Source organism: Ahaetulla prasina, chromosome 1 (genome assembly GCF_028640845.1).
Source record: "Ahaetulla prasina isolate Xishuangbanna chromosome 1, ASM2864084v1, whole genome shotgun sequence".
In the NCBI taxonomy this organism is placed as follows: domain Eukaryota; kingdom Metazoa; phylum Chordata; class Lepidosauria; order Squamata; family Colubridae; genus Ahaetulla; species Ahaetulla prasina.
Window position 1 is genome coordinate 83,729,152 of NC_080539.1, and position 19,216 is coordinate 83,748,367.

A 19,216-nucleotide genomic window follows, 5' to 3' on the forward strand; every position below is an offset into this window, starting at 1 on the left:
TCGACCTCTTGTCTATATGCGGATTTGTCATTGTCTCGAATGAGACCAATCACTGTTGTGTCATCTGCGAACTTCAGTAGCTTAACAGATGGATCATTGGAGATGCAGTCATTGGTATACAGAGAGAAGAGAAGTGGGGAGAGCACACAGCCTTAGGGGGCCCCTGTGCTAATTGTACAGGTATTTGATGTGATCTTGCTTAGCTTCACTTGCTGCTTCCTGTTTGTTAGGAAGCTTGTGATCTACTTACAAGTCTGTTCCGGTACCTGTAGCTGGGTTAGCTTAGTTAGAAGAATGTCTGGAATGATGGTATTGAATGCTGAACTAAAGTCTACAAAAAGGACCCTTGCATAGGTCTTTGGAGACTCAAGATACTGTAGGATGTAGTGCAGAGCCATATTAACAGCATCATCTGTTGATCTATTTGCTCGGTATGCAAATTGCAAGGGGTCTAACAGCGGATCCGTGATGGTTTTCAAGTAGGAAAGCACTAGCCTTTCAAAGGTTTTCATGACTACAGATGTTAGAGCAACTGGTCTGTAGTCATTCAGTTCCTTGATGGTGGGCTTCTTCGGCACTGGGATGATGGTAGAGCGTTTGAAGCAAGAAGGAACATAACACATCTCTAGTGATTTATTGAAAATATGGGTGAAGATGGGGGCCAATTGGTCAGCACAGACTTTTAAGCAAGAAGGAGTTATCTTGTCTGGGCCTGGAGCTTTTCCTGGCTTTTGTCTGTGAAATAGGTCCTGCACTTCCTTTTCTGTGATCACTAGGGGTTGTGAACCCAATGAAATGGGGTCAGTTGTAGGAGGCTTGGCTGTTGTTGGTGTGTCTGAGATGGGGGTTGTGGAGATAGGTGGCTGTAGTTTCCTTTCAAACCTGCAGTAAAACTCATTCAGGTCATCTGCCAGTTGTTGATTACCTTCAGCCTGGGAAGGAGGTTTGCCATAGCCGGTGATATTTTTAAGAGTTTTCCACATGTTTGCTGGTTCATTTGCTGAAAACTGATTCTTTAGCTTTTCAGAGTAGCTTCTTTTTGCTGCTCTGATCTCCCTTGTTAGTGCATTTCTGGCCTGATTGTACAGCATTTTATCACCTTTTCTGTAGGCCTCCTCTTTGGAATGTCGTAGCTGCTTAAGTTTAGGTGTGAACCAAGGTTTGTTGTTACTGTATATTCGCAAGTTCCTTGTAGGTACACATAGGTCTTCACAGAAGCTGACATATGATGTTACAGTATCTGTGAGTTCATCCAGGTCTGCAGAGGTATCTTTAAAAATATTCCAATCAGTGCAGTCAAAATATGCCTGCAGCTTTAATTTTGATTCCTCCGTCCAGGTCTTCACTGATTTAATTATTGGTTTTGTGGCTTTAAGTCTTTGCCTGTAAGCAGGTACAAGGTGAATCATGCAATGATCAGAGTGTCCTACAGCTGCACGTGGTAAAGCTGCACGTGGTTGAATCTACAGCAACCAAAAAACTATGGTGACATTTTGCCAGCCTATTTTAATTTTGAAAATATAGTTTGAAGCAATTCTAGATTGCTCTACGTTGGGTCTGAACCAGTGGTGAAATACAATTTTTTTTATTACCGGTTCTGTGGGCGTGGCTTGGCGGGCATGGTGTGGCTTAGTGGGCACGGCAGGGGAAGGATACTGCAAAATCCCCTTACCTACCCCACTCTGGAGCCAGCCAGAGGTGGTATTTGCCAGTTCTCCAAACTACTCAAAATTTCCACTACCAGTTCTCTAGAACCTGTCAGAACCTTCTGGATTTCACCCCTGGTCTGAACCCAAAGGCCTGTTTGATTTATGGGTCTGCTTCTATTTTACCTTGAAGCCTCTCATTAATCCCAAAGGCATAAGAGAGAAGCAGAGAAGAGAGACGTTTAAAAGAATATGTCCTACCTCAACAAAATGCTCTGTCTTTGCCCTTCATGATTGCTCCGCTAGGCTTCTATATAGCCTTCAAGTATTGATCAAACTATGAAATTATTGTTTAAGCTGTTACCAAGTGTCACAGGTGTCATAAATAGTGACCTGATAGGAACAAGAGAGCTATTTGCATAATTCTAATGTCTTCAGTCAGTTGCTGGCACATTTGTAAAAGGAATTTCAGCTCACTCATATTGCCCTTCTGGAGTTAACAAATTGGAATCAGATTTTCCTGATTTTAATTTTAATTTCATGTGGGGACTCCCAGCTAATATAGTTCGTCTCTGAAGCCTCTTGTTTTTTTCCCATAGATTTGGGGGTGTCTGAGTGGTTGAGTGGGAATCAAGATGGCAGCTTTGATCTCATGGTTGCATCCTATCATCTTGACTTTTCTTTATCACCCCCATCACCCCCTGCGGACACTCCAAATTGTTATTAATCATATAATTTTGAATTAATTCCACTCTTTTTATCTCTTTTTATCTTTATGTGTACAGTGAAATCCATTTCAGCTCCTCTAGTACAACTACCTCAGAGATCCAAGAAGTATCTACTGGAGATCATGGGCGAAGGGCACGGCAACAACAGTTTTTACTGATGCTGGCACGAGGAGCTCTTTCTGAAACTCACCGGGTACCATGTAACATTTCAGTACCTATACATTTTAAAAAAAAACACCATTGTGAATATCTTCCTGTCTAGCTATATAAACTTGCATCTTTCAAATGAGGTTGGTGTAAGCTTGTTATAGCACACAAATGGAAGAATAGCTAATTTTCCACTAAGCATCAGCTATTAAACCAAATTTTATGCTGACAAAAAGGGGTTTTAAATTTGATTTGATGGATTTTTTTTTTAAAGGAGCAAAAGAATTAAAAAAACAACAACTTTGTTCTGAGAAATTTTATTGTATGTATGTATGTATGGTATGAATCTCCTCTAAGTAAGTGTTGTCTCCATGTGATTACCATGTGATTACCTAAACAAACCAGACCTCCAGGTTTCTAGCCTAATGGCTCTTAACCCCACATCAAACTGGTTCTAAATAAAATAATAAAAATACTTTTCCCAGTATTTCCAAATCTAATGCCATTTTTGTTCAAATTATAGGCAACACTTAAATGTCACATAAAGAGCAACCTTGGGGGACTTACGTTGTTTTGCTCTGGTGTATTTCAATTGATAATCTTACAAGGGCAGTAAAAACATCATAGTATTTGCCATGTGCAAGAAATTAGGCAAGACTGAATATAATCAAGTTTACAAAAAAAAAGTTAACCTGTAAGAAAATATTGACTATGACCATTGTTTGATTATATCCACTGAAAAAGAAATAACTATCAAATTTTATCAAAATCCTATTTTTATACAAAGCAGTGCTATGAAAATGATATACAATTCTTTTATTTTTAATTTCATGTTGAAAGCATTTTAGCGAAGACCTTGAGGATTCTTCATGCTCATCAGCTCAAAGAAAAATTAATACACAATTTTACAAATTTATTGTATTTCCTGGCAAATGGATAAAAATCTGGTATGATAGACTCACCTTGTTGGCATTGCTGGACAGGTAAGTTTCACACTGAAGCATAACATTCACTGAAAGGTTGAACTTGTACTATTAATTCATAAAATGTTAGCATGTTTCTTGTGTTATTTTTATTTTTAAATCTCTTCCCTTAATGGGCATTAATCAGCATGAATTTCAGATTTGAAATTAAAACTAGCCTGATTTTTATTTTTATTGGATGGGTTTTTAAAATTTTGTTATTTTATGGGGGAGTACGTTTTTTAACATTTTGGGCATTTAAATTAGTTTTTTAAGGGATGTTTTTAATTATTGTGTGTATTTATATTTTATCTGCCTGTTCACCGCCCTGAGTCCTTCGGGAGAAGGGCGGTATACAAATTAAAATATTATTATTATTATTATTATTATTATTATTATTATTATTATTATTATTATTATTATTATTATTATTATTATTATTATTATTTGTAAATATGTGTGTTTGATACTCATGCTTAATATCAAAGTGCAAGCTAATAGCTGTCCTCCTTCAAATGATACATAAAGTGTGACAACAGCCTTTTCTTACATTTGGACCTGCCCTACTTTTAAGTAAAACCAAGGATGTATTTGAATCTTAAGGCAAATGGAAGACCTACAGTAAGTGAGGGTCCTAAACTCCAGCACTTTTTAAATGTTGAAGTTTACTTACTGGTTTTGTAACAGAAAAATTGTCAGTAAGCCCATTTATTAAGCAATTTATTTACTAAACTATTAAGCAAACTATTTACTAAATCTTCACTACTATTAATCTTCTCATCGTTCCCATCACCAATCTCTTTCCACTTATGACTGTATGAACACATTTCATATACAAATGTAACTTTGTTGCTAGTAATCCTTATGATTTATATTGATATATTGACCATCATTTGTGTTGTAAATGTTGTACCTTGATGAAGGTATCTTTTCTTTTATGTAGACTGAGAGCATATGCACCAAGACAAATTCCTTCTGTGTCCAATCACACTTGGCCAATAAAAAATTCTATTCTATTCTAAATCTGTTTCAGAGATACATTTTTCAATCTCTGCAAAGAAAATAATTAAGCTAATTATTTTTTGCTCGTGTAAAGATATTTTTCTTACCAGTAAGACTGTACAGAGAATGCCATGCACACCAGGTAAAGGTGACCCCATGAACCTTCATAGGGACATCTTGAAAAAATGAAGTACATTTATGACAAATTGATCTGGCTTCAATTTATAAGTCTGTATAGAAATGGTATATTTATTATTATATTCTGCTTTTGAAAATATATCAATGTGTTATTTTTACAGGACAGAAAATGTCAAGGAGAATGTTTTGGCAGTTCTTCTAGTAATCCTTGTTTCTTTTCTTGGCTTTCTAATCATGAACCAAGGTTTTTGTAAAGACATTTGGGTGCTCCTCTTCTGTCTTATCATGGCAAGCTGTCAATACTCTCTTCTAAAGGTAATACCCTTCACATCCTGGATATAAATTGTTTCAACTTTTACCCTCAAAACAACGTTATAGGGCATTGCACACCAGAACAACTAGACACAAGGACAGTTTTCCCCCCATGCCATCACTCTGCTAAACAACTAATTCCTACAACACTGTCAAACTATTTACTAAGACTCTATTACTGTTATTCTTCTCATCCTTCCTATTACCTATTTCCTTTTCTACTTATGACTATAACCAGAGGTGGGATTCAAGTAATTTAACAACCGGTTCTCTGCCCTAATGATTTCTTCTAACAACCAGTTTGCCAAACTGCTCAGAAAGTTAACAACCGGTTCTCCCGAAGTGGTGCAAACTGGCTGAATCCCACCACTGACTATAACCTTGTTTCCTGTATCTTTACTATTTATATTGTTTTATTTAGTTTCCTAGTATGATTTATGTTGATTGCTTCTTTAGTATCTTATGACTATCATTAAGTGCTGTATCCTATGATTCATGATGAATGTATTTATGATGACTGTGATCATGATTTATCACATATCTTTTGTGTACACTGAGAGCTTATGCACCAAAGACAAATTCCTTGTGTGTCCAGTCACACTTGGCCAATAAAGAATTCTATTCTATTCTATTCTATTCTATTCTATTCTGCTCTGCTCTGCTCTACTCTACTCTACTCTACTCTACTCTACTTGTCTAAATGTACTGTTTTTATCATGTATTTAATTTTTTGGGTTTTACTGCCAACTACTTAGAGATGTATTGGCACAGGAAGCTGTACATAGAGAGACAGAAAGACAGTCAGATAGATAGATGAGAAATCGATATTTCTGTTTGGGATTCTATGATAACAAATCCAATAGCTAACACAATGAATCTTGTTTTGTCTTCAGAGTGTTCAGCCTGACCCTGCCTCACCTATACATGTAAGTTTCAGTTACCAGATATATCCTTTTATTGTTTGTGCTCCCTCTTGGTCAGTTGGTGTAGTGAATTGTTGAAAGTTGAAATAAATCCATCTTTCCGGGATGTTATTCACTTTTCCATCTTGGAACTTACCTAGCACTTTTTTATTAAAACTTAATCTGCTCAAACACATTGCTGCCACGGAGTAAACAGCAGAGCTGTGCATAGCATTTTAATGAGTGCTCTCCTTGCACAGCCTCTTGGTGTGAGTGGAACAACGAGGCAGCCGGGTCTTTGGCATAGTGGCTTCAGTTACTTTCTCAGATCATTACCACATACATCACTCATTACCACACACTCTTTTGCTGACCATTATGCAGGGTTCTAGAAATGTAAAAAGTCATTGTCGCACTGTTAATGTACTGTGGTAAAAAATAATTGTGTAATTGTGGCCTTTAAATATTAATTCTATAAGTTAGTTGATTTTTCTAATTTATACATACCGTATTATTCAGAGTATAAGGCACACTTTTTTCCCTCCTAAAAGAGGCTGAAAATTTGGGTGCGTCTTATACTCTGAATGTAACCTCGCGCGGTGCCCAAAATGGCTACCCGGAACAGCTGCTGCCTTCTCTTACCCCTTTTGTACTTTGTCTGCTTTAATCAATGGAGCTCCCTCTGAGGATCAGCTGTCCTTTTGAAACTGTTTTTCAGCGCCAATGTGAGCCAAGCATCTTCCGTGCTTTGCCTGCTTTTCTAATTGCTGCTCCCTCCAACAATCAGCTGTGCTTTAGAAGCACAGCCCCAACCTCAAAACCAGTGAGCAAACTAATGTGCTGGGACTAGCCAGATGAATACCTGGTAGGCAGAATTCCCCCCACCCACATTTTCCTCCCCAAAATTTAAGGTGCGTCTTATACTCTGGTGTGTCTTATACTCCGAAAAATATGGTATATATGGCTTATAAAATTATATAAATTATATGTCATATAGTCTAAAATGTGTACCAATGTATATATAAACTTTATATGCCATTGACACCAAAACAACTAGACACAAAGACAGTTCCCCCCCCCCATGACATCACTCTGCTAAACAATTAATTCCCACAACAATGTCTTATTCCCTAACCTAGGATATCAATCCATCCGGTAGGGCTGTATTACTATTATCCTTCTCATCTTTCTTTTTATCTATTCCTTTATCCATCTTATGACTATCACTATTTTGCTTGTATCTTATGATTTATGTTGATCGTTTTTATTTAGTATGTTATGACTATCACTGACTGTTGTATCTTATGATTTATTACAATTGTATTTTATGATTATGATCATGATGTATCATTTGTTGCTTGTATGTACACTGAGAGCTTATGCACTGGAGACAAATTCCTTGTGTGTCCAATCACACTTGGCCAATAAAGAATTCTATTCTTTTCTATATACATGTATGAAATTATAAAAATTACCAGCCTAATCAATTTTATATTTAATACAGAAATTGTTACAGGACTGTAGGTTTAAATCTTACCTACATTTAATTACTTTTCCCCATCTCATCTTTTAGACATTAATGATGTAACGATATTTTAATTGGTCACGTATCTTATAGTGCCACAATCTCATGTCTCCCGAAATACAGAGATACTGGAATACATCGCTCTGAATCTTCAGTTTTATAGTTATAATATTTTGTGATTATTAAAGTATAAATTTGTTTTATATTGAATCAGACTGCAGAGTGCTGGCGGACTTAATCTGCATATGCTTGTCTATTAAATCATGTCTTTTCTCATCTTTTACCTAAAACATAATGGAGTATTGCATTAATTAGCAATACTGCAAAATTTGAATCCACAGGAAGATACAAGTTTAGGCTTCAGTCATATTGTGGTTGCATAGTCCCAACAATTATGATATAATCTATGCCATGGTATGAATGTTGCTGTTTTATTTTTGATGCAAAAATATTTGTATTGTTCTTTTGTTTCTGATTATGTTGCTCTATGATTTATTATTTACATCTTGCATTTCAGCTCACAGTATGTTCTTAGGCTAGTTTGCTTCAACAAAAGCACAATACTTTTAAAATTGGATCAGTTCCATAATGAACAGTGGCAGCCTATAAGCAGAAATAGATTTCAATTGAAGATATATTGAGAGCTATAATTTCCCAGGGCAGGAATATTGAAAATGTCAAAACCCAATTACCACCTGGCTCACAGAACACAAGAATTATAAAGCAGAATTTCTGTTAAACTATGGAAAAGACAGGAAAAAAGACACAGAATTTAAGCCTCAAAGGCTTTAGTATATGGGCAGTACTCTTAATTGTTAGAAGGCAGTAAATGATTTAAAATAATTCCAGTCCTGGGGTACAATGAATATCTCATGGTTGCGCACCCTTTCCATTGGGGCCAATGTTTCGCCCCCAACAGTCAGCTGCAACTGCAGCTGCCTGTACCGGGGTGCCGGCATCCACAGCCACTCCGTCTTGGAGGGATTGAGCTTGAGCCTGTTTCTCCCCATCCAGACCCGTACGGCTTCCAGGGACAGCATTTCGATAGCTTCGTTGGGGTGGCCTGGGGTGGAAAAGTACAGCTGCGTATCGTCAGCGTACAGTTGGTACCTCACCCCAAAACCACTGATGATCTCACCCAGCGGCTTCATATAGATGTTGAACAGGAGAGGCGAGAGAATCGACCCCTGCGGCACCCCACAAGTGAGTCACCTCGCGGTCGATCTCAGCCCCCCTGTCAACACCGTCTGCGATCGGTCAGAGAGATAGGAGGAGAACCACCGATAAACGGTGCCTCTCACTCCCAAACCCTCCAACCGGTGCAGCAAGATACCATGGTCGATGGTATCAAAAGCCGCCGAGAGATCTAACAGGACCAAGGCAGAGGAACAACCCCTCTCCCTGCGGTGGTGGGTAGCGGTCCAAAAGTCCAAGCGAAGGAGACAATGATCTGACCATGACAAAGGCTCTGTTACTAAATCTCCTAACTCCAGATCATTTAACCACTGTCCAGAGATATAAATCAGGTCCAGCGTGCCTCCCCCAATGTGCGTAGGGCCATCAACTACTTGTATCAGGTCCAAGGCCGTCATGGAGGCCTGGAACTCCCGAGCCGCCGTTGAGGACAAGCCGGTCGATGGTAAGTTGAAATCCCCCATGACCATAAGTCTGGAGGTCTCAACCGCCACCCCAGCAAGTACTTCCAACAACTCGGGCAGGGCTGTAGTCACGCAGCAAGAAGCCAGGTACATGATCAACAAGCCCATCTGACCTCTATGGCCCCACCTCACAAAGAGGGATTCACAACCGGCTATCTGAGGCACAGTGGACTCCCTCGGCTGTAGACGTTCCCTAATAACAACCGCCACCCCCCCCCACCCCTACCTAGGGCCCTCGGTTGATGGAATGCTTGGAAACCCGGGGGACACAGCTCAACAAGGGGAACACCCCCTTCCGTGCCCAACCAGGTCTCCGTAATGCCCATAAGGTCCGCGGACTCCCCCTGAATAAGATCACAAATCAGGGGGGCTTTGTTAACCATGGACCGTGCATTGCATAACATCAACCGGAGGCCCAAGCTCTGAGGATCCTGATCACCCGGGGAATGGGTGAAGTCTGAGGGGCTGGAGCACGCGATCGCTTTTAAACAGCGAGCACGTGCTCCCAAAGATCGATGCGGCCCCTCGCTTCCGCCATACCTGCCTCTCCCACTTACCGTACAGATGGAACGACCCTCTAAACCAGGAACATACCCCTCCCCCCTGCCTTCGGACCCAATAAAGTAATGCCACGAGCAAGCACGGGAACTGGACCCCTCCCCGACGAATTACCCCCCACACCCGTCCTGTCCCTCCCCCCCTTTAAAAAACCCTTTTCTAAAAAAAACCAAAGATTCTTCCTCGACGCATGCCACCTCTCTGGGTCCCAAAACCTGTCAATAAGGCCAGCCCTTGGTAATGTGGAGGGCCATTCCTGTGAGGCGGGGGTACCTCGCAGGCGCAAGAGTTCATGTGGTGAGTAACGCATGGGATTGGCCGACAGCTGACTTCGTCCCCTTTAGCAGCTGAGATGTTATACTAAGATGTTTTTCCGGGGTCCGGTACCAGATGGAAAGAGTAGAACAAGCAGTCCTTCCTCTGGCTAGATGTAAAGTCCATGATATCCTGGTGGATTAACAGACAAAAGATCATAAACCGTCTTAAACCAACCAGGACAAAAACACGACTGCTCTGTTCCATAACCCGAGTCCCCTCAGGGAAGTAGATGGTGCTTCCGTCGCCTCCTTCACTGTCCGTCATTGTCCCCCATATAAAAGGAGGACTCGTTGAACAGAGACCACAATGCCTCCAGCATTCCTCTCGTCTCCGGCTCCGTCCTCCGCGGGTACCTGGAAATGCCATCCAAGGGGCCATCTTCCTCACCTCCCACACCCCTCCTGCAGGACCAGGCCACACCCCAAAGGATCCGGATGTCGAAAACGCTGTAGTTGGTCTTGCGGCTAGAGGAACAAAACAAAAACGTCGATCCGGCCGGACCACCATCTCCCTCCTACGGCTCATCCTGTCCGCTATCCTTCGTCGCTCACCCCTCCACCAGCACCGTGTGCGGCAGCCGTGGTTACCACGAGGCCTAGGCCTCATCCAACGGCCGCCAGGCAGATGTTCCACTGGGCCGGAGAATGCCGTCTGCGGGGGAGATGTTCCAGCAGTCCAAGGAGGAGGTCAGGGGGTGGGGTAAATGGGTAGCCACGGTATCAGCTGGGAAATACACCACCCTACCCCCACGCCTCGACATGGTCATCAAGTCCACTGCTCGCCCCCGCACTCAATGGAGGAGATGGTCCGATGAGATGGGAACTAGAAGACCAGGAGGCATAGTCCAGGGGTGCAATCAGGGCGCCGATGAATGGGTGCCGCCCTCAGCTGGGGACACGCAGCCCCCTCCCCACGTCTCCACATGGCCGCCTCCACATGACCACCAAGCCTCAACCGTCAGCGGGGGAGATGTTGCAGCGAAACGGGGCCAAAAAGCCGAGAAACGCAGTCCGGGCGTCGCGGCATAGATGGCACACACGCCCCCCCCCTCCCACGCCTCCACATGGCCGTTCACTCTACTTCACTCTACTTCTTCTTCATTTCTAGACTAAAGCCTGTTTGGCAAAGGCATTTAATACTTTGTAGATAGTTAACATCAGTCTTGCCCTGGATTTGTGGGAAAAGGCTAAAAGCATCAGAATGGTTAGTGGTAGGTCAATTTATATGTACATATGTAATCTATTTTATTTTACATTTTTATCAAAGTAGGCATGACAGGTGTTTTACTGAATTCCATATTTCACAGAATTTCATCAGAACTATCAGTGTGAAAGTTAAAGCTGTTATGTAAACATCTAACATGCTCTGAGTTTCACAGCTGCTGAGCATCATGCCAAAAATCCATTAAAATAGGACAGGAGAAAGAAACCTAAATTTTAAACCCCTAGTGGGGTATCAAAGGTATTTAAATCTTCTCACTGGTAGCAGGCAATGAACTGTGGTGTATGATTTCATTCTTGTCGATAGCAAAAATTCTAATCTAGCCAAAACATATTTGTGAATCTTCTGTTGAGCTGAACTGGGGGAACTAATTAAGCCATGCAGAGTTAACAGACCTATAATTCACAACTGAATCCTGGTCAGGGGATTTTGACAAGGGTAACCTGACATTAATGCAAGGAAACACAATTGGAAGGAAATGATTTTCCTCATCTTTATGGCCTTAAAGCACTAAAGTCTAGTTAGGAAGGCTTTCAGGCAATAGAAGAACAATATTTAATTGGTTTTGTTTGTGTTTATCATGTGAGAGCCTTACAATTTTAAATAGAGGCAGATATCCTGAATGTTGGGGAACAGAACAGCTATTTCATAATACAAATAGATTTCATAGTGTCAGACATCAGAGGCTCCCAGGAGAAAATTCACACCATGGTAGTTTTTCCTTGTTGGCCTTTTGAACTTTCCCGTAATTAGGTCATTTCCACCACTTCCCTCAAGTAGCGACATGGCTAGGCTATTTAAAAAGAGCTGCTAAGAATAATGGCATAAGAATCTCCAGAGCTTGGGAATGTGCAGATGCAATTTTATTTTATTAGTGATTTTATTAATAGGTGATTTTATTTTCTATCACTACTTATGTGATTCTTAGCAGTTAAGATCTAGGTTATCTAGCAGACCTTGGGCCATGGGGTTTTATGAACCCACTAATAAATGATTACTTTAATGTTTGTATTTCCTGGATGATTACTTGCTATTTGATTATTCTACTTCTGTACCATGTCTTGAATCACTTGATGATTAAATAACCTTACAAATCCAATGAACAAGATTAAAACTTAACAATGAATTCTGATCAGAGTGTAGGTTCAGTGTTCTGCTGTAACCTGCATTGTATAGATCAGGTGTCTCCTACCTTGGCAACTTTAAGACTTGTGGATAAGACTTGTATAGATGGCTATCAAAATCTTGATGTAGGGGGCTTACTTGGATTTTAAAATGAACTGCATTTCTAACATCTATTTTTTGGGATATATGATGTGTATGTAAGCACTGAAACTTCTTGAGTTTGTGCAGATTTAGTTATGAATTTGTGTTCATAATTATAATCATAATTTTTTTTTTTTGTTAACTTGCTTTTCTAGGGCCATAACCAGGTGATAATATACAGCCGGCCTATATATTTTAGCATATTGTGTGGCCTTATTCTATTACTAGATGCAGGATCTAAAACCAGAAATTCCTTCATTTATACTGTTTATGACCTGAGGATCTCACCTGAATCATTTCAGGTGATCAGGGACCATGTAATAGGTGAGTTACTGGTGCAAAAATACAAAAAGTTCTCCAAATATTCTTATTTTGCTAAGTACCCATTTGTGTCTTTCAACCTGCAAATACAGGTAATAATAGGCTTACCAGCCTTCCAAACTAATGCTTTCTTAGTGGATGATTATGATGTTTCTGGAGTAGCTATCTGAAATCTGTTATTTAAGGTAATTAACAGTCATTTCTGCATCACAAAATTTCCTGACACCAGTATCCAAGGATAACCCCACAAATTGCAGGATGTAAAGGCCTTTTTGCCAGGCTATGAGGTGTGTTTGGCAAAACTTTTTAGGTTTCTGCATCACTTAGGAAGATAGATCTGAACACAGCACAAACCTCTTTACCCCCATATGCCAAGTCTGTTGCAATTCAAGCTGCTTGTCATATTTTATCTCAAACAAATCAAGAGCAACAAGATTAAGAGATTTTGAGATTCTCTGTGTAGAAGCTACGCAATAAACTGCCACAGTCAATTAAGTTATTTGAAACAAAAGCATTGTGTAATAGCTGCTATTAAAGCTGCCTTATGCTCTAGAGAAAAGAGCTCATGCAGAAGCAGAATTTTTTTGTGGTTTGCCTGATCTTTGATATGGTTTATGATTATTATTATTTTTTGGCGAGTCACCAATACTTTATTTGCTGTTCTGTCTCAAGCAGTTAAAATTTCTTACCTGCTTCAAGGTTAGATTCCTGTCCTTTTAAATTTCTTAATTCTCCATTTTATCAATTGTTTCGGCTTATTCTGAAAGACAATGATTTATTGCTTGCAGCATGACAAGGATCCCAAAACAGCTAATGCGTCAAATAGTAAGATCAGATTTAATTTCTAGGGTAAGAATAGTGCTTGGTGTATCTGCCATGTGCGAGCAGGAGTTTCAGCCACAGTCCCCACCTGGAAAGGACTGATGGAGCATCATTTTTCATTTGAGGCTGAGTGGTGGGAAGAAAAAGCTGTCCAAGGAAAAGGGGAGGAAAAAGAGGATGCTCCCTGCATTATGAAGGATTGTTATTTTTTTCCCCAAAAATACAAGAAGCCACAAGGAACATGGTTACATTTTCTGTGTACCAACTGTCTTCAAGCACTTTCCAGAACTTTTGTTTTTGCAGCTATGGGGAGGAGAGAAATGGAGCTGCCTCTTCACACATCTCTGCCGTACCACATTTTTAATTCCTAAAGTTTCTGGAGAAGGTGTTGATTTGTCTGAAATGGTATAGGGTTTCCTGCCTTAGTAGGAGGTTGGACTAGAAGATCTCCAAGGTCCCTTCCAACTCTGTTATTCCATTCTATTCTATTCTATTCTATTCTATTCTATTCTATTCTATTCTATTCTATTCTATTCTATTCTATTCTATTCCATTCCATCCCATCCCATCCCATCCCATCCCATCCCATCCCATCCCTTTCTTTCCACATGTACACAATTTGGGAGGGAGAGAAAGTGAAATGCCTGCAACTTTGGCATGGTCTTACTAGGAAGGCAGGGAGTGGGATACACCTGGTGAGACCCAGAAGAAGGGCCTTCTCCTCTCTCTGGATCATCATTCCCTCAGAGATTAGAACAGCCCCCACCCTAATTATCTTTTGGAAGGTGCTGAAGACCTGGTTCTGCCAGCAGGCCTGGGGAACCCATAGCTGGATGGAGCCCATTAAATGGCTCGTGTGATTGGCTGTCGCTGGGGTGAGAGGTGAGGGTCATTACATTAATTTATTTGACTTTTTAATGAGTTTTTCTCTTTTTTAAATGTGTTTTTTTATATTCTGTAAGCCACTTTGAATCGCCATGGGTGAATAGGCGGCAATATAAATCTAATAAATAAATAAATAAATTTCTTTTGACATTTTTTTCTTCTTAACATTTTGTTTAAGTGTGTACCTATTTTTGAATTTATTACTGTAAACTGTGGTCACAAGAATCAATGTCTGCCTATCTGTCTGTCTATCTAGCTATCATTAATATGACACCCTCCTGTTACTCTGAGATTGTAACTCCTAGAATTTGTTTCCTGGGTGGGTGTCAAATTAAGAAGACTGGCCCTAGCCTTTTCCTTTTTAATGATCAACTCTTTATTCTTAGGTCAAATTCACTTGTTTCCATTCTTTTAAAAGTCAATTTAATTTCTCATTCTAAAGATTGGACACTCCTATTGCTGAGGAGTGAGCTTTTTACACTAGCAGATGTATTTGAGTTATTTCCCATGGTTGCCTGGTGCTGATTTAGCCAGCATTATCACTCCTTGCTTAGTGTTCTAAGAAATCACTCTTCATGTGAACTGAATTCCAGAAAACATTAGGATGGACCTATAGCACAGTAGTGGAGCTTTGTTCCCTCTGAAATTAATGAATTGTAAGCCAAGACTAACTTATCTCCTTGAACTCTGGATCCAATCTTCCAGCTTTCTGCTGTTGCTGAACAATACTAGGGTAGATGGATATTCATTCCCCTGATGAAAAATATTTCATGGCATCTTGAATCAATAAATATGAATTTCTGTCCAATATTGAAGTTCTTATTTTTCTTTTATCTGAGCCCCATCTCCCTGTCCCTTCCCTTCAAAATCTCATTCTAAGGGGATTCTGGGTCATTCTTGAGTGGAATGTGTTGATATCACCATTGAAAAATGAAGCAGAAAGGGTATCACTTACTTAAGTTAGTTTTTCTCCCTGAATAGGGCCTGGGAAAAGATCAACGGGGAAGGAGAAGTGTGTAATAACCACCACCGATAAAAAGTTTCTGTGGTGGTGTGGCCCAATAAAGATTCTTGAATCTAGCAGACTTAGTCAAAATCTGGTTTGACTAAGAATAGCAACTTCTCGATTTAAGAGACTTTGTTTTAGTAGACTTAGGGTGCAGCAGGCAAAACGTGTCCACGTGTGGTTTATTTCTCTGCATGTATAAAAATTCTGTTTGCCATTTTACTTTGGAATAAAATTCCATCCATTGTGTAGATGACCATAGAATATACATAATAGTTTACACATGTAGAGAAACTGATTCATATTTAACACACAATCTGCATAATAGAATATCTTTTCTCCATTACATAAAGAGATTGATTTTTGATATTGATATTTAATCATAAATGATGCTATGTATGTATGTATGTATACATACATAATATGTATGGTGTTCTTTCTATATATATAAAGCATTATTCTGTATATCTTTGGATTCAACCAAATCTCTTTTTTCTCCCTTTCTCTCCCTCCCTTTCCATGTCTAATTTCAGGATTTTTATACTGCTTTCCTGTGATTTCTCTTCTTGGTCTTTTCCCACAAATCAACACATTCTGTATATATATCCTTGAACAGATAGATATACTCATATTTGGTGGTTCTGGTAAGTACTATATATGGTTATATGTGTGCTTATAAGTAATATCCAAAACTGGTTGAATTTAGGTGAGAGTTATTATAGTTGTGATTCCTTTTCACTTCAGATTGATAATCTGCCTCTGCTAAATTTTCTCTTGTCCACATACTTATTCAAAGCATGACAGTAGCCTTATCTTTCACGTTTGTTCACTTTAGGTGATAGATTGCTGCTTGAAAAAAATTATCTGGAGTACAGCAAACAGTTCTGCAGCAATACAATTGGAGCCATGCTTCTTTTAGAAATTGATCATATGCAATATATCACTAGTAGTTTGTCTCTTATTAAATGCATGCAATAAATCCCTTTTTTAAAAAAAAAAATTCTAGCATCAGTGAGTTTTGGACCATGATGATGGTTATCTCAGTCCAGGATCTTTTGCTGTCTTAGGAAGCTGCATGACCTAAGGATTTTGCTTTGGCAGCCTCTTTGACATTGCAGTGTACCTCAGAATGTGTCAGGCTCTATTGTTCTTCCAAAATGTACATTAACTGTTCAAAACATATACACAGAATTAGAATTTAAAATACAGAAAACTGCATTGTCCAGCAATGCTGGGGCTGGCAGCTAGACTGCTTTCTAATGATGGGAAATATAAGATAGGTTAGTGGTCACTGGTGGCCTTAAACGCCTTGGAACATAAAGAAGTGGAGCGACCAGTGCGCTCCCACAGAGTGGGCCTCCTCAGGGTGCCGTCGGCTAGACAATGTCGGCTGGCGACCCCCAGGGGGAGGGCCTTCTCTGTGGGGGCCCCAACCCTCTGGAACGAATTACCACCAGGTATTCGCCAACTCCCTGATTTCCGGACTTTCCGACGCGAGCTGAAAACATGGCTGTTTCATCGTGCAGGAACTGGCCTGATAGTTTTAATTGGGAATTTTAAATGGGTTTTAAGGAATCAGCCTAAATTTAAATATTTCATTTTAAACTATTTTAGTGTTTGTAAAAATTGTTTTAGTATGGCTGTAAACCGCCCTGAGTCCTTCGGGAGAAGGGCGGCATAGAAATATAAATAAACAAACAAACAAACAAACAAATAAATAAATAAATAAATAAATAAATAAATAAATTGGGCAACTGAGATATGGGAGCTAACTTCTAGTAGCACACCCTTACTCTCAACCTGCAAATGCCAAAACGTGCATAATGGTATCACACCTGCAAATGCCACCCCTTTGTATTTGCATTCCAATGTCATATTCAAGTACTCAAGGACGGTGCTTACATTGTGACACAGAATTCATTATTCCATCTCTTTCTAATCTTCTGCAAATGCCTGCCATGAGGCTATTTATCGCTAACTTTACCTACACATTGTATCAGTGGTGAATAGGAAACTTCATCCCCCCCCCGCCACTATTAGATTGTGATCATTGCAATGGCGGCCTGTAATAACATGCGGATGTTGTGATACTCACCCCACAAATAGTGAGAGACCTTTACAAAATATTGAGGCCAACTTCATGGCATTTGGTGGGAATTTGAACTTTCCAAAGTACATGAGACAAGTTCAAAACGTAGTTTCAGAATCAAGAACATCTGCAATTTAGGCCACCGATGTTTAGAATAAAATGTTCTGTTTTAGTATGATACTTTATTTTCCCAAGATTCTTGCATTGGGAATTCAATTACATTGAGTAGGTGGATACACTTACTGCTTGCTGATTTTTCTGTAGCACGTGGCAGCTGTCAGGCTAGAGTTCCTTGAAGTTAACCAGTTCCTCTGGCGCTGTGTATTATTTTACTGGGTCTCAACGCAAGAGTAAACCATTTGTAGTTTTGCTTAACTTGTGTTTTGAGGCTGGTGTTCTTGTCCTTCTGGGAACAGTAATTTATCTGACTGAATGACCTAATTTATTTTAACACATCTGGGCAAAAAGGCCTTTCAGGGGGCTTTTACCATTTTGATTTACCTTACAGTAGTTATATCCAGATGCAAAGAGGTAAATATTGGTTTCTGTATTTCAGCTGTTGCTGGAATGTACTCTTCATTGTACAGTATTTCTCGAAGCTTTATTGCTGTAATTGTCCTGTACACATTCTGCTTCAATGCAGTTAAGGTAAGGAAGAGTGATTCTGATAGCAAAATAGGCTAGAATTGCTTGTGACTATGGTATTGATTTCCTCTTCTTTTCCATATCTAGAACCTGGTTGAATATAATTTTAATTTGCATTATTTTTCCATTCTCATAAGGGGATTCCATTCTCTGCCCTGGAGAGTGGGGAGGAAGTAGATAGCAGGGTTTGTTGTGAATATAATTTCACCTGCAAATAAGAACTATATTTTTGTTTGTTTGCCATATGATGAAGAATGGATAGTTGGTCATCCAATTACATAAGACTTTAGGTGGAGTACATATTAATTACTGTAAAAACAAACATACATATTAATACTGTAAAAACAAGAAAAGAAGCATGTAAACCCAAATAAAGCAATCCTTCAGATCGATAAAATCTTACAAAGAGGTATAATCCAAAGCATGGGAGGAAAAGCCAAGTTTTCAGATATTCTTTATTTTATTTATTAACCAAGTTTGTGTAGCTGTCCATGTTACCAAATTTACTCTGGATAGTGCATAACATTGGATAAAAATCCCAAATATAAAAACGGCATATATAAAAATGTAAAAATCTACAAGTAGTAGATAGTATTTTTTAAAAAAACCAAATATACAAAGCCCCAAGCGAAGAGAGGATAAAAATGGCCACCTCAACAATGGAGCCATCTGATCATATCTCTGGTGCCCTGGGCACCCCAGACCTGATGACACAGCCAGGTCTTGAAGGCCTTCCAGAATGTCAAAAGTGATGGACATAATATAATAGTGGTGGTGGGGGGAATGTTGCATAAAGTGGGCACCACAGCAGAGGAAATACATATTCTGGGACCCACCAAATGTAGATCCCTAGCTGATGGTATCCACAGCATGCCTTCTCTGCCCCAATCTAATGGGGGGAGGGGGGCTGAAATAAATATTATCATTATCTTAAACATCATCAATGTGGAAGCCATACAGCTTGCCCCTTCTGCTATGTATAAGCTAGGCTTTGGTTTCTTGTTAAATTAGGGGAAAGGAAAATGAAATGAGGGAAAAGCTGGACTTTTTTTATGAGATTACTGA

The 19,216-nt window shown here is 39.6% G+C and overlaps 1 protein-coding gene across 1 annotated transcript in view; it reads left to right on the top strand.

Moving 5' to 3' along the window:
* The window catches only part of PCNX2 (pecanex 2), a 123,195-nt gene that overhangs the window by 26,175 nt on the left and 77,804 nt on the right, over positions 1 to 19,216 (top strand). The window contains exons 9-15 of the mRNA XM_058166267.1: positions 2,432 to 2,567; positions 3,362 to 3,504; positions 4,785 to 4,938; positions 5,829 to 5,861; positions 12,539 to 12,707; positions 15,951 to 16,061; positions 18,063 to 18,154. Coding sequence (XP_058022250.1) covers positions 2,432 to 2,567; positions 3,362 to 3,504; positions 4,785 to 4,938; positions 5,829 to 5,861; positions 12,539 to 12,707; positions 15,951 to 16,061; positions 18,063 to 18,154 — 838 coding nt within the window. The remainder of the gene's footprint in view (positions 1 to 2,431; positions 2,568 to 3,361; positions 3,505 to 4,784; positions 4,939 to 5,828; positions 5,862 to 12,538; positions 12,708 to 15,950; positions 16,062 to 18,062; positions 18,155 to 19,216) is intronic.